Here is a 15713-nt window from a genome sequence, read left to right on the forward strand (position 1 = left end):
CCACGAAGAATTGAGGCAGTTCTGAAGGCAAAAGGGGGTCCAACCCGTTACTAGCATGGGGTACCTAATAAAGTGGCCGGTGAGTGTATTATACAACAGCAAATGAAATAATTAAACAACAGAGTATGTGGGAGCAGTAATATGTAAATATGTAAAGAAGAAAAAAGAGACATTTGAGGAGAAAAAAACAATATCCGGGAAATCCCCCATTTCCCTGTCTTCCATTTGAGAAAATTTGATCAATTGCATTTAGAGACCAGCTGACCAGATCCATTGTTCGAATTCAGGTGATATGAAGAGAGGACTCAGAAAACACAAGAAACAGCAAAGCAGGGCCAGAGCAGGGAGTTACAGGAGCAGCAGGAAAGTGCATCTGCCTCCTTCGAGAGTCAGAACAGAATTTTATTAAATTCATTTCGCTATGGTGGCCAAAAATGCTTTAAATTCCAAAATAAACTTTTCAAATATGATCCATGAGAAAACATTTGCTTCTCTTTTGGTCATCATCTGGCTTTGCCCATGTAAATAGTGATTTACTATTGTTTTTTTTTAAATACACAAGATCCTTTAAGAAATGAAAAATGATAATTTCTCTGCAAGGACTGAGTAAAGGGAGAAGCCTTACTTGTGCAGCTCAGCAATCTGACCTTTCATCTTCTCCATGGAGAAGTTAGTTAATCCCTCAATGAAAGGGACATGGACAACCTTTAAAGTTCAAAATGCTGCGTTCGGTAACTTACCTTTATCTTTTGCTTTTATTTTGAAACACTAGTTCGAACCAGGTTTTATTATCCCTACAATAAAATAGTAAGTATTTCAAATATTTATTGGTATTAAATACATTTATTTAAATACATATTGGTATTAAATACATACTTTGAATACTTTAGAGAGTTTTAGGGAGTCCTGATGCAGATTAAACACCATAGCATCCTATCCAACTCCTTTCCAATAGTAAGGACATTCATTTCTTGTGCTTTTGCTTTAGCCTGCTTCATCAGCAAGTGTCTTGAAAGACTCAGAAGGGCTATAATTATCCAGAATGAGTCCTCAGACTGGCAACAGCCCTTTATGTTGTGCTCTGTACTCTGACATGGTAACATCCATTACTGCTAATTGTGAGAATCACACCATTAAGAAATTTCATTAATCAACACTGCACTCATAATAGACGTTATTAATTCCTCAGTCGTTTGCACATTCCTGACACGCTCCCACTTTTTGACTCTGGCTATCAGCAGATTCTCGCTCTCAGACATTTCTTTCATCTGTGGACCACTGTCATCTGCCCGCCAACAAATGGCATCCAGAGCTGTCAGCTTGCAAAGTGTCAAACGGAGGAGAAGCCAAAACGGCAACACACACTCTCACCTACGTGCATGTGTAAAAGCAAACAGCCGCTTCATCATTCAGGAGATCTAAAAGAGCCAGGCGCCCGACATATCACTCGGCGATGTGGATAAACGACCCAATCAGTCTGCTGGAAGTTTATGGCCTTTTATTTCCTAACTGCTGTTCGCAAGAGTCGACGGGAATATTAATCGCTGAAATGTGGCCCCCACCTCCCTCCCTGTCTGACAAAGTAAAATGAGAAAAAGAAGATGGCTTGAATAATGTCTGAATATTTGAAGAGGTTGATGTGATGTCGGGCTTTGAGCCTCGCTGTCAGCGAGTGGGAGCAGAAATCAGCAGAGACTCTGTTGAAGATCTGAGGGGGAGAGAACATGCTTGTTTATTTTGATCTCTCTTTCTTCCCCTTCTCCTCTCATCTCTATATCTTCTTGCTCTTTTTTTATTTGTCTGATTTCCACCCACTCTGGAGTTTACTGCTCACTTAATTTATTTTTTAAGTCCTCCTGAGATGTTTTGCATTTCTGCTTACAGTTTACGGCTTGTTTTTCAAACACATTGCTTTAACCAGAGCAGTACTGGGACACCAGTCGACGTTTTTCCTCAGCAGAGGCTGGGAATTAAAGTGGGTATATCTGTGTGTTTCCTCTTTCATCCTCTCCTGTCACACCTACCCTGAATCTCCTGTCCCTGTTCTTGTAGATAACAAAGCTTAGCTAAACTGGACCAACTCCAAGGACTAATACAATGTACCAGCTGACATGTGGGTGGACACTTTCAGCATCTGGCCACCAGGTCAGATGCTGGTATAAAAGCCAAAGCACTGCCTGATTCTGGTACCAAAAGACCAAAGACAAAACTGGCTTGCTTTAGCTCATCGGTTTGTGTTTGTAATTATGCTGCCGAAACTTTGGCAGTAGACTCTGTATTCTCTAAAACTCCTAACTCTGAACCCTTATACATTGAGTTCTTTTCATGGATTATTCACAGTTTAATGTTTTATTTTATTCGATAGACCAACATGAATTGGAAATCTTGCAGTGAAAGGTAAATAATTTATAGAAATTCTTCTAATAAAATGTGAAAAGTGTGGTATCCATTCGTATTCAGCTTGCATAAGACAAAGCTGTGTAGAAACGCCTTCTGTTACTGGTAAGGCTCCAAGTCTAATTACTATTTTACATCATTTGCCTCTTTTCTCCAAATCAGCCCGAGATCTGTAAGATCAGACTCAGACTCTCTAAACATTCACATTTTCTCCCTATCAAAGTTCCCTGCTTGGAGGAAGTTCAGTGCATTTCAATATTTTCTTTAATCTGGACTCTAAACATGTTTCCATGTGACATCACTGCATCACAGCTGCATACAGTAGTTATGTTTCACAGAGACCTCATAATGAACCACTGCTTTGACTCAGCTCTCTTTAACCAAGAGAAAATCAATAAATCCATAGATCCCAGGACATGTGAATGCACCCGTTGCTGAGAAAGCTAGTTGGTCAAATTCTGATGGGTTTGCAGCTGGACCATCTGGTGCAGGTTGGCTGCTCTGAAAGGTAATCAAAAAATTTTTTTGCAGTATAGCTTGACTGCACTTTCCCACAGTTATATGAATTACCCATTTCTCTTATACGGTTTGCTGACTAATTTCAGTATCACAGAACTTCAAACTGAATGTAAGAGCCAATTTGAGACAAATTAATTTATAGTTTTAAAAAGGGTTAAAATACAAGATTGATAATTTTGTTTGATGTTAAGATTATAATTTAAGGATGGGTTTGCAGCTGGACCATCTGGTGCAGGTTGGCTGCTCTGAAAGGTAATCAAAAAAGACAACAGTTTTTGACCGAGTTTATATTATGAGAATTTGGATGTTCTCTTATTTTTGTTTTCTTTTAATAAACATCACAAGTTGAAGAACATTAACTGAAATTGCTCGCGTTTCAATACTAGTTGCTAGACTGTTTTTCCATGCGGTACAGAAGAAACTAAAGGAGCTGGAGTGCCGCTACACTGAATTTACCAATTTACTAACTGGGTGAGTGTCTAACTATATACAACATTTAGCATATTTTCATTTGTAAAAATATTCAATACTAGGTATGTTTATTCCACTTCACAACCACGTTTTTACCAGAAGTGTCTAGCGGTATAAATACTTTGTTACCTTACTTAAGTAGAAACATTGGCTATCTATACTTTACTGGTGTAATAATTTTTTTAGACAACTTTTTAATTCTACTCCTTACATTCTAAAAATAGACTGGTTAGTTTTGTTTTATTTAAGCACATTTTCATGATGGCCTGTTCGTATTAAAGAAAAATAAAAATCATCAAATAATACATTTCTTTGTGGTTGGACTCTGTGCATCAACTTGTTTTTCTCCAGATACCAAAATAAATAGTTTTTAAAAATGATGCAATGTTAAATTTGACACTGTTACCATTAGTTATAACACTAAGAAAAAAAGTCTAAGGAAGTTATCATCCATAATTGTAGAAAAATGTTTAGTGTAGTGCAGTAAAGCTTGTCCTTGTCATGATAGGTTCACTGGTGTGACCCAATAATGCAGAACACCACGGAGACGGAAACTGAAGTAAAAGGTTTAACAGAGTTTATTGTCACAAGCACAGTGAGAATGACAGGTTCTGGTTCAGGCCTGGGGAACTGGTTCACTGGAGTCTGCGTGAGAGACAGTTCAGTNCACTCTGCTGGAGGAAGGTGGTACAGCTCCAGATCCCAACACATAGAATATAGAAATGCAATTTGAAATGCATATTTTTGGGCTTCCTGCATGCTGTAATTTTATACGTATATTTTTGTTTGCTTTTACGTACTGTACGTAAGGACTGAGGGAAAAACCGATATGCTGGAAGCAAAACAGTTTTTGACCGAGTTTATATTATGAGAATTTGGATGTTCTCTTATTTTTGTTTTCTTTTAATAAACATCACAAGTTGAAGAACATTAACTGGAGTTGCTCGCGCTTCAATACTAGTTGCTAGACTGTTTTTCCATGCGGTACAGAAGAAACTAAAGGAGCTGGAGTGCCGCTACACTGAATTTACCAATTTACTAACTGGGTGAGTGTCTAACTATATACAACATTTAGCATATTTTCATTTGTAAAAATATTCAATACTAGGTATGTTTATTCCACTTCACAACCACGTTTTTACCAGAAGTGTCTAGCGGTATAAATACTTTGTTACCTTACTTAAGTAGAAACATTGTCTATCTATACTTTACTGGTGTAATAATTTTTTTAGACAACTTTTTAATTCTACTCCTTACATTCTAAAAATAGACTGGTTAGTTTTGTTTTATTTAAGCACATTTTCATTATGGCCTGTTAGTGTTAAACAAAAATAAAAATCATCAAATAATACATTTCTTTGTGATTGGACTCGGTGGATCAACTTGTTTTTCTCCAGATACCAAAATAAATAGTTTTTCAAGATGATCCAATGTTTAATTTGACACTGTTACCATTAGTTATAAAACTAAGAAAAAAAGTCTAAGGAAGTTATCATCCAGAATTGTAGAAAAATGTTTAGGGTAGTGCAGTAAAGCTTGTCCTTAAAATTTTTTCCCCGCATTACTTTTGCACTGTAAGTAGTTTTAGAAATGGTACTTTCACACTTTTACTTGAGTAAAAAGCTTAAGGTGATACTCTAACTTCTACAAAAGTGTTTTTGAACAGGATTTTAAATAGGATTTCTACTTCTCCTTGAGTAATAAACATGCATAAGTTTGACACTTCTGGTTTTTGGTCTCTACACCATTAAATCCTAATAAAATGGTCACGAATATTTCACAAAGGAAAGCATGAGAATTGAACTGAATTTTAAAATATAGATTATGCAAAATATCAAACTTTTTTGGGGTTTGTTCATGTAGATGAGTTAGTTTGGGGATTGAAGAAGATAGATGGACAGCTACTGAAACATGGCAGGATTTCCCTCAGAGCACAGAAACTGATCCCCCCCAATGCAGAGACTGTCGAAGTATATCATATGACAACAATTGTGTCAGGTCAGCTTCGTTTTTTACCCGACTGCTGGAGACAGAAGGCTCAGAGTGCTCACCGTGTCCTGATGAATGAGGCCGTATTTGTGATGCATTAACGTCCAGGGATATCATTCGGGTGCGACTGCACTGTGTGGCTGCAGAAAGTATGCTCTTTCTTAGATGAAGCTAACACAACAAGCTAAACTTAATGAAAGCTATACTCAGTGCCATGACTCTCTCCAGGATTTTATGATTCTGACCACTGTGTTCTTGAAGCCTCTGATCTTTACCCTCACAGTTCACATTGAGCTCTGCCAGAGCTTGCTGTCTTATTTTTCCTCCTACAAACTTTGTTGCTTTTAGGTTTTCTTGCTATTAGCCTCTTTTTATGCTTCATATCTCCATTTTGCTATTAGCTTCATGAGTGTGTCTCAACCTAGGCCTCCAAAGTGGTATATAGTGAAGCTAAAACATGCTGAATTGAAAAAAATACAACTTAATTCTTCCAACAGAGGACTGAGCTGCGAGTCTCCAGGCAGAGATTAAACACTGACTTTCAGAATGTCAAATTAACGCCTCAATTCATGTTTAACCTAGTTTCATTTTGCAAGAAAATAAAGAAGCCTGTCCAGAGGGGCTGTTAAGACCCTCATACAAGCTGCACCTGTTAAGATGGCTAATTGGGTTTAACATTTTTCATCACCTTTTAAGGTCTTGAGGCCAAAATCTCATTTCAGCAAGAGAAATCTGGGGAGGAAAAGTAATGAGGCAAAGCTTCACATTAAAGTCATCAACAAAAATACCAAGAGCATATTTTCAGAACTGCTTAAAAACTTATATAGTAGGAACAAAGAGGTAATCCACTGCATTCGACAGATTAGTTGGTCTGACCTCACAGAGAAAAGTAAATTAGTTTTTAAGACGTAAAGATAAACAATAAGCAATTCAAAAATCCATTAAAGATCAAATTAAGCATTTAATTTACTGTACGAAGGATTTTAGATATTAATTCTTAATTTACTTCATTAAACTGTGCTTTATTACCTTGTCTCAACCCACAGCATTGAGGGTGATACAAACTGAAAACAAAACTGACAGCTGGTCCAGGGGTCCGTTTCACAAAGCAGGTTTATTCAAAATTTTTAAAACCTGTAACTCTGAGACCTCTGTTTCAGTCGCCATAGTAACGTTCTCCCCAGGACATTCCTCCGGTTAAGGTGCAGGTTTTGGTCAGTAAACTCTCTCTCTCACTATCCCCGCTCTCCTTACAGCTAATCACGTTGTTTTATTTCCTGATTTAGCCAGCAGATTTTTGTTAAAGATACAATAAAGAAAATCATTCACTAGGTCTGTTAGACACATTAGGTGTTACAAACAAACATGGCAAGTCCTTTTAAAGAGGATCTTATCAAAAATGATCTGCACTAATACACAGAGAAGTAAATATTTATAGGGAGAGGATCTACAACTTATTTGACCGGATATGAGATTCATTTGTTTTTGGTTTATTAAAAAGAGCGACATGTGGATAATTTTTATTTATGGATTTATTTTTACAGTACATGAAGAACTGCTGAAATTACATTCAGATTATACATATATAGGTTAATTAATTCCGTGGGTAAAAAAAAATAATACTTCAGGGTTAGGATTAGGATTCTGACCCTGATAACAACCTACTGAGCCTACTGGGAGGTAAGAGGCACAATCTGAAGTCATTCTATGTGACTGATAACAGCTAATAACAAGCATTTATTGGGGGATAATATCCGAAGCGACTGCAAACAGACAGTGTTTAGTGTGTAATGAGATGATAAATGGGTCCTATCTGTTTGAAAAACCTTTTTAGACTTCATCTTAACCTAAACCCGTAATGTTATTGTGGTCACAGCAAGCTATGGCAGGCCATTTTAATAAATTTTAGTTTTACAGAATATGTATTCCTGATATCTGAAAAAAAAAAAAAATTTTTCCTTTTCAAAATGACAATTTGAAACAAAATTACACTTTTCTTATCTAGAATAAATATTCTGGATGTCCAGAAAATAATTTTAGATCTCCATATTCCCATTGTCAGCATTTGTATTATTTTGACTATGAAGACATGTTTTTCGGATATCATAAATACATATTCAGTCAAGCTGATAAATTTCTAAACAGCCAGTTAAAATTTGTAAAAAAAAATTCTCTCTATATAAAACCTAATTCTTATGAGTACAGTTTTGTTTCTGCTGCAAAAATTTAATTTTAAATCTGTTATTACAGTTCCAACTAGGAATGTGATTTTCACCAGGAAGAATCAGAGAGGAGAGTGCTTTTAATAAATGAAAAATAGCCTTCCATACAGGACTTCATATAAACTTCTGCATTAAGTTGACCAGCAATCTTCTCCTACTATCTTCCACTCCCTTTTAGCTGTAACACTGTTTCTCTGTCTTTTAAACACATTCTCCTTTTTTTTATATTCGTGCATTGAAATCTCTACTTCCAGTAGAGTGAAATAGGCACTTCCTGTTGTTGTTGCCATGGTGACTTATTGATTCGGGGCTCCACTGATGATGGCTTTTGTTACGCCAAATGTTCATCTAATCATCTGCTGTGAGTTACTTTAATCAAACTAATTCACAGCAACTTTTATAAAACTGAAAACTCAGCGTTTCCAGCCTCAGGCTGTTTCAATTCAGAGTTTAGGATTTGAGTCTGAGTTTGTTTAACCGGCTTTGTAAAATGGAACCCTGCGCTCTGATCAATCTACTTATTGTTCCTGGTCATCTGGAGGGAAAGGCTAAAGCAATAGAATTTTTAGATGCTTATTTGATCCTTAAATGTGGAAGACGTCTAAATGTAGAGGTCATGACAGAAGTAATCCTTTCTGGACTGAACAAAGGAAATAAGGAAAGGAATTCCACAAACTTGACAATAAACATTCAATGTCTGAGCAGGGACACATACTTTAAAGAGGTTATCATCCTAGTTATTCAGACATGTGTAACATCTTTCAAGTTAACACAGAAAATCTCAAGACAGTAAGCAGTGCGACAGCGGTATTTTAAAAAAAAAAAAGCTCAGAATATGGTTAATAACATCATACAAAACACTGAGAAAATAAAAGGATTTTACAACAATGCACTAAAATATCAAGTCAAAAATTTACAATACAGTACATAGAAAGGAAGGATACCCTTAAAGATCAGTTTATTTGCTAACCTTTCAAACCGTGTAGAGGGAACCAAAGGATTTAGTGATATTCAGTCTGACTGAGTTGTATTTTGGTATTTCATGTCATACACAGCAGCTTTTCTGACACTTCCAAGCTCACTTTGTTTAGTTTGCATACAGCATGCAAGCTGCAAATATAAAGTGTGCTCTATATTCATCTCTGAGGCAGGCTGTGTCACAATAACACCCTTCATTCCATTTGGTGAAATTACGCCATCCCTCTTCATGGCGCAAAAGACCCAAAACAACACTGAGTGCAGGAAGTTGAAAGCAGGGATTTTTCAGGCTCTTCCTTCATATAAGCTCTCAAAAAGGCTTTCACTGTGGACAACTTTCTAAAACCTAACTATTCTCTCCTCTGGTTACATCCTCCACCATCAGGTCTGTATCTCTCTGCCCATACAGTCCAATTTCCTCTGTCAGAATTACTGGTGCTGTTTCACATTTGTTGCAGGAGAAGCTTAGGCCATTTTCCTGATCTTTATACTGCTGGGAAGAAAGCAGTTGGAGACTATACACAGACTGTACTTTTAATTCACACAAATTTATTGGTGTGCATTCAAACAGTTCAGTTTAAGCTGGAAGCCATACAGAAATCTCTTCTTAGACATCTACACAATGAGACCCGTACAGAGATGACAGAGGAGGGAACAGATGTAGAAGATGAAAAGAGAGAAGGGGGGGAGAGATGGAGGGATTGGTAGAATGAGAGGGAGTGCGCTGACAGGACTGTGACGGGGCTTAATTACCAAGCAAGAACTGCACGCTGGAAGCAATTTCTAAGGATTCTTGTCATTTGAACGGATTAAAACGCCTTTTCTCTGGACTAAGCTGTCTCACTGCCAGCTTGTTTCTGTGGTGGATTATAAGTCAAGTTGAAGACAGAAGCATAACGGAGGAATGGAGGCAGAGAGCAGTGTCACAAAGGGCACCTAAGGCAACAGGCTCCAGCAAGAATAAAAACTGCCAAACCCTGTTTTTCCACAAGACAGGAAAGTGTGTGAACAGACAAGAAAATCCAAAAAGCTGAATACTCTCCCTCTTCCTCTGTTTTTATCCTGTCTGTTGCAGAGTGGATGTTTATAAATGCTGATATAAATCTATCATGAATTTTAAGATGAGCAATTGGTGCCTGTTTTAATGAACCCTTGTGTTTTCTCCTTGTTTCCCTCTATTCTGGTAGACATTGAGGGCTGTGAGCGCTCATGGAGAAAGTTCCACGGCCACTGCTACAGGTACTTCAGCCGCAGACACACCTGGGAGGATGCAGAGAAGGACTGCAGGGAGCACAGCGGTCACCTGGCCAGCATCCACAGTGCAGCAGAGCAGAACTTCATCAGAGGTTGGTGGATGTCAGTCTTCTCACTGAGAGTCTCTGGAGGCAAATTCACCAAGCAGCGCAGCATTTACATTTTATTACAAATGTTCCTTACTTGGTTAATTTCTGCACTAAATTCACAAAGAACTTGCACTTAATAAAGCAAATAGAAACATGTTGGATCAAGCGGCACCTACTTTTTTTTTTTTTGCAGAGAACTGCTAAACAGAGGAGGCAGTCTTCAAACCCTGTTACTGCAGGGTTAATGCTTTAGTTGCTTTTTCATCCATAGCTGATAAATAATGAATATTAATGATGAAATGAATAATTTAAAATATGATATTTCTGATTGAAATTAAAATTATGTCAGAGCTTGAAATAATATACACAGCTTTTCATTTCAGTTTAATTATTTTTTTAATTTTCAGAACATTTACTCAGTGATTTGTAGTAATTTTGTTTACAAATAGTATAAAACTAGCTAATATTTTAGTGTTGATGGTGATGTGGTACCTCAATCATATTTCTATAACTGTAAATCAAAAACTGAAAAAAAATATTTGGTCACATAATGTGTTTACATAGGGTTAAAAAGGCATCCTGTTTGAAAATGATGTGGGTTTTGAATCTGCATTTATTAAACTTAATTTTCGTTGTGATGCCTGAGGATATAATTAGTGTAAAAAAAAAAAGTTAATAAAACCGGTTATAAATATCTAGTCTTGTTTTACTACACAAAAAAGAAAAACTGTTTTGATTTTTTTTTTTTTTAGGAATACATCATCTCAAATCTAAATTTGAATTTAGTTTTTATAGGGATGTAAAAAAAAAAAAAGAAAGATTAAGTCACGTGGCTTAGTTAATAAACCCTCAATAGAAGCCTAACTTTCTATGGAAGTTCTGATTAGCCAGTTTATCTCACTAGAGAGAGACAACTTAAAACTGAAAATTGCTTCAGTGGAAGATAAAGTTTTACACCCTTCCTTTACTGTATCCTGGCTAAAGAATGAGCCCCTTTGTTAATTTTCTCTGAAAGTTTTGAAACAAACGTTTTTGGTTGTTGTTATTGTTTATTGAACTTTGTCAGATTGTTCAAACCTTAAAAACCTATTATGTTTATTGTGAGACCTCACAAAACATTCAAACAATCAACCTGTAAATTGGTTTATTTTAAGTTTTATTTTTGGGTTTATTCCACCACGTATTGATACCCGGTTGCTGAGGATAAAATCCTTCTGTTCTGTTCCTGTAGAGGAAACGGTCCAGCTCTGCTGTTGCTACAGCAGCAGGAAACTTTAATGAATTCCTTCTCTCAGCAGCACTTCTTCGACTTAGGAAAAAAAACATCATCAAACATATTTTTCTTCAAATCAATTTGTTTTTACGTAAGCATACAGGATGTCATTTTTAATACCTGTGTTTACTTCCTTCATTAGATCCAGGAGCATTTTTAAAAAGTTCTATTTTAGTTGGACTACGAAGCAATTCAGTTGCAGTTTCATGGGTCTGACAGGAAGAGAGACACAGTTACAAAGTAAAACACATCTGCTTTGGGGGAAAATCCAAAATTAAAATCTGTTAATCTCATGGGGAAAGAGTCTGTTTGGAGTGGAACATCACAAATATAGTAAGCAGGAACAACTGGTGCTAAAACAATGAATGAAACAAAAAACTAGAAACCATTACCCATGATAAGAGTTTAGGAGGACAGAAACCAGATGTAGTGATCCTCTTTGTGCCTCACAAAAAGAAATAAAAATAACAAGGACCAGACGGAGCAGGTCAGCGCAGCGTATCTCTCTCACCTCGTTATCAAAAAAAAGAAAGAAAAACTTGGATAAACTTCCCAGATCCCTCTCTGCCTCAGTCAGCATAGAAACCATCCCACAGTGATTATTGCTGTGTTTTTCTTTCTTTACAAGTAGATCTGATTATGTTTTTATATATATGAACATTCTCTATCTGTTCAGGTCTGATATGCTGCACAGACTCGTTCAATGGGGCTTTGCTTTATAGCTGCCAAAGTCAAATGTTGGAAATTGTTGTAATTTGTGTATAGCACAGAGACAGAAGTGAAAATATTCTGCACAGATCTGCTCACACTGCCGAGTCGAAGTTTCATATACACAGTCAGTGTGACATAAAAAAAAAATCGGCTACATATGTAGCTGTTGCTTTCAGGCCTTAACTCACATCTAGGGATGAAGCTCAGTAGCAGCTTTCAGCTTTTTTAAATGTTACAACAGTTATTATGGAAAAAAAACTTCACCTATAGTTTCATTAGAGCACAGTATCCGTCTCTTTTTCAGGCAGTAATCTAAATTCAATTTTTTCTCTATAAGTAGAAATTCAGCCCATGTCAGTACAAAGGCCATCTACTGTGGATAATGCTCTCTCATCCACTTCAGGTTTAATACATGTAAGGTAGTTTGCTTTTTTCTACTTTTGGGAAGTTTATTCACTAAAATAACTTCAAATACAGAACCGGGCCCTTACTGACCCCCTTTCCCCCTTTCTTCTTTGGAAAGAAGGGTAGTCTGCACTTAAGACAGAGAATTCATCTTCTTTCATAAGAGTAGATTGTCTGGATTGTCTGGATACTACCCTCTTGTTCCTAGTTCAACAAAGTTGCCTGAAAAGTTCATTATTGCACCAGAATATAATCTACTAGACATTCTCAGCAATGTTAGTATTTGTAGATATCATAAAAACACTATACTGTATGTTTTTATCTAATTTCCTCTGAGACTCTGTATAGAGTGTATGCAAGTATGTTTTCAACTGATTAACCAGCAACAGTGCTATGTTTACACCTACTTTTATTAAAGTAAATACATGCAATTCATTTTCTGTTTATCTTTGCATTTAAAAAATGTTACTCTTATTTTTCTTTACATTTTAGCAGAAACTGTGCGCTACGATTGTCGAGCACAAACAGCAGTTCATTCCACTCATTGTTATGATGTAAACAGGCTTTGTTCTGTCTGTTTGTGTGTCATGTCTTCACCCTCCTCCAGCAATCCATTGCCACTTGAGTTGCAATAACTTCAGCGCAGCAGCAGCCTGATCCTGAATTTTTCAACTAGCTGTCTGTCTCAATGAGACAACAGTGCCATCCATCAAGTTTTGTTTTTTTTGTTTACAAAAAAGTGCCGTGTTGCTTTGAAAATGGGTGTCTCCACCCCTGCAATAAAGGGTTCAGAACCATTAGCAAGATTAATGGACCCAGTAATGATGTTAATCATCACCGTGATTGAAATTGTTAATACATACAGTATGTGCAGAGACTTGCATCCCCACATAGGCCAAATGAGTTTAAGCCAAAACACCATTAGGGAAATTTGCTTTTACTACGGCTAAACAGCCACCATTAGTGCTTCTCAGACACTGCTGGTTTCTGCTGTTGTCTCTTAAAAAGCAGCCAATAAGGAAAACCTTCAGTTTAACACATGGAAGGATCACTGAACTTAACCAAACCTTAGACTCTTATCTTTGATAATATCCATAAGATAGTAAACTTGACTTTTTTCTTATCTAATTCATGAGACCTTGTTTTTTAAACAGACTTGAAGAACACAAACTAATGCATCATGTTAAGGAAATATTGAGCTTGTAATAGTTAATGAATCTAAAAGTTTTGATCCTTAATTTCTGTTTTAACTCTGATACAGGTCTGAGCCATGATAACACCTGGATTGGACTGAACGATCGTACAGTGGAGGACGACTTTCAGTGGACAGATAAGACAGACCTGGTGAGGAAGCAGCTGTTTCTGTTCTAACTGGTGGCTTTAAATGATAATTATGATTGATATGATGAAACAAAAAGGCTTGTGAGGAAGATAACATTTGTAACAAAACATGAACATGGTTTCTGTTAAGTACTTACCGCAACATAAACCCACTTAGGGCCGGATCTATCAAAGGTTTGCGTGTATAAAAACGTGAGCTATTTCACTGCGCACGCTAAAAAATGTACAAACTGATCTATCAACAGCGTGCTAAAAGGATTTGGTCTTTAAAACGTGCTAAATAGCGCCTCCTAAGTGCGTCTTGTGGGAGGAGAACATGTAATTTTATTAATTTAGCACTCGCAAAGTGATTTATCAAACCTGAAAGCAATTTTGCTAACGGTATCTGACTCTATATTTAACACGTTTCAAAAGAAGGTGCAAATGGTCTGTATGCGTATTTGCGCACACATGGCAGCGGTTATTGTCGCAAGAAGGAGACATCGAAATGAAGCAAGGAGACGCAGAGAACGCATTTTTTCACTCCGTGTGAATATTTTTGGAATGAACGAGGAAACTATCATCAAAACATATCGTTTATCCAGCATTGCCTTTTTGGAGCTGTTGGGGGAACTCCGAATGGATTTGGAGCCGGCCACAGCGAGCGCAAATTACTGCACGCAAAATTGGATCTTGATAAATCCGGCCCTTAATATGTTAGATAAACCATCCAAATATATTTATCAGGTAACAGAGCTCTTTAAAGTAATCTCCTCTGCCTTTAACATATTTATCATTTGCAGTGGGATACATTTTTTAATTTAGTGAAGGCCTTTGTGGTTAGGGCATAGACCTTGAAATCCTAAGGTTCTGAGTTGAAGCCCCACCTCCAGAGACTGCCACACTGGGTCCCTGAGCGAGACCCTTAACCTCACACTGCTCCTTGGGCGCCCTACGATGGCAGCCCACTGCTCCCCAAGGGGATGGGTTAACTGCAGAGGTATATTCCTCCAATGTGACATCATTAAAGTTAAATTATTATAAATTATTTTTAATATATAGCATAAATAGTATATAGTAAAAGTAGAGTTGATTTCTTTAACATGAGTAATAAGCAGAAAGCTGAAGTTAATTTAAATATTCAGCCCATGTTAGCCTCGTTTCCCAACCCCTCATTTACATCCAGGTGGTGAGGAAAGACAATGAACAATGCTGCCAGTACTCAGGCTGAGGGGGGATAAGGGGGGATGGCATCCTTCTTCATAAGAAAAAATCTTAAAAATCATCCGCTTTCTCAAATGACCATCCACCCATACCATACCCATATCCTGTCACTTTTTATTACTAAAAGTCTAAACTTTCTACTATATATTAGAAGTAATGGCAATAATATTGCTCTTTGAACATTTGGCTCGCTGTGGGCTTCGAGTAGCCTGAGTAAAATAAATAAAATCAAAATGTCCTACCATGACTATGAAACTGATCACAGAGGGAAATGAGTCCCTAACTCTGTAGGGGCAGTGATCGCCATGCTACTGTAGTCCAGGGACTGACTGCAGTTCTACTGTAAGGTGCCTTGGTCAAGGCTTGAGATGTAGCAACCATACCATGCATATTGCTTAAGGTCAGAGGTCTTCAACAGGGGGTCCACGGAGGTACTGCATGGGGGTCGCGAAAGTTTTGGTTGATTAGACTTCTTTTTATATTCCTCCCTGCACTCTTTTCCACTAATTGAAATGTCTTTAAATACACCTTAACATGAATTCAACACACAGTAGTAAACAGTTAAATGGAGGCAGAAGATGTCCTTCAGTCATCAATGCACACATTCAGCGATACACAGGAGCTCTTTCAAGCTGAGTGCTGGGGGGGAGGGCATAAAATCAAATACAAACAGCATAGAAATAAAACAAGCCGGTCCCATCTACGTAGGCGTAATCTGAGAAAATGACAGACGAAGTGTGCTCCTGATGTCCAGTCTGCTCCGTAGATTTGTTTTGGTCGCTGTAACAAAGATAGGATGTTATAGATAGGATGAGTCTTGAACTGAATTAACCTGTGTCAAGAGGCACAGATGCACCGACT

General features: G+C 37.2%; 1 protein-coding gene across 1 annotated transcript in view; it reads left to right on the top strand.

Annotated features, from left to right (window-relative positions):
• LOC107097932 (neurocan core protein-like) overlaps positions 1 to 15713 on the top strand; it is a 211293-nt gene that overhangs the window by 178063 nt on the left and 17517 nt on the right. The window contains exons 12-13 of the mRNA XM_015395295.1: positions 9764 to 9922; positions 13570 to 13652. Of these exons, the coding sequence (XP_015250781.1) occupies positions 9764 to 9922; positions 13570 to 13652 (242 nt within the window). The remainder of the gene's footprint in view (positions 1 to 9763; positions 9923 to 13569; positions 13653 to 15713) is intronic.

This window comes from Cyprinodon variegatus, unplaced genomic scaffold (assembly GCF_000732505.1).
Source record: "Cyprinodon variegatus isolate N-32 unplaced genomic scaffold, C_variegatus-1.0 Scaffold735, whole genome shotgun sequence".
Classification (NCBI taxonomy): domain Eukaryota; kingdom Metazoa; phylum Chordata; class Actinopteri; order Cyprinodontiformes; family Cyprinodontidae; genus Cyprinodon; species Cyprinodon variegatus.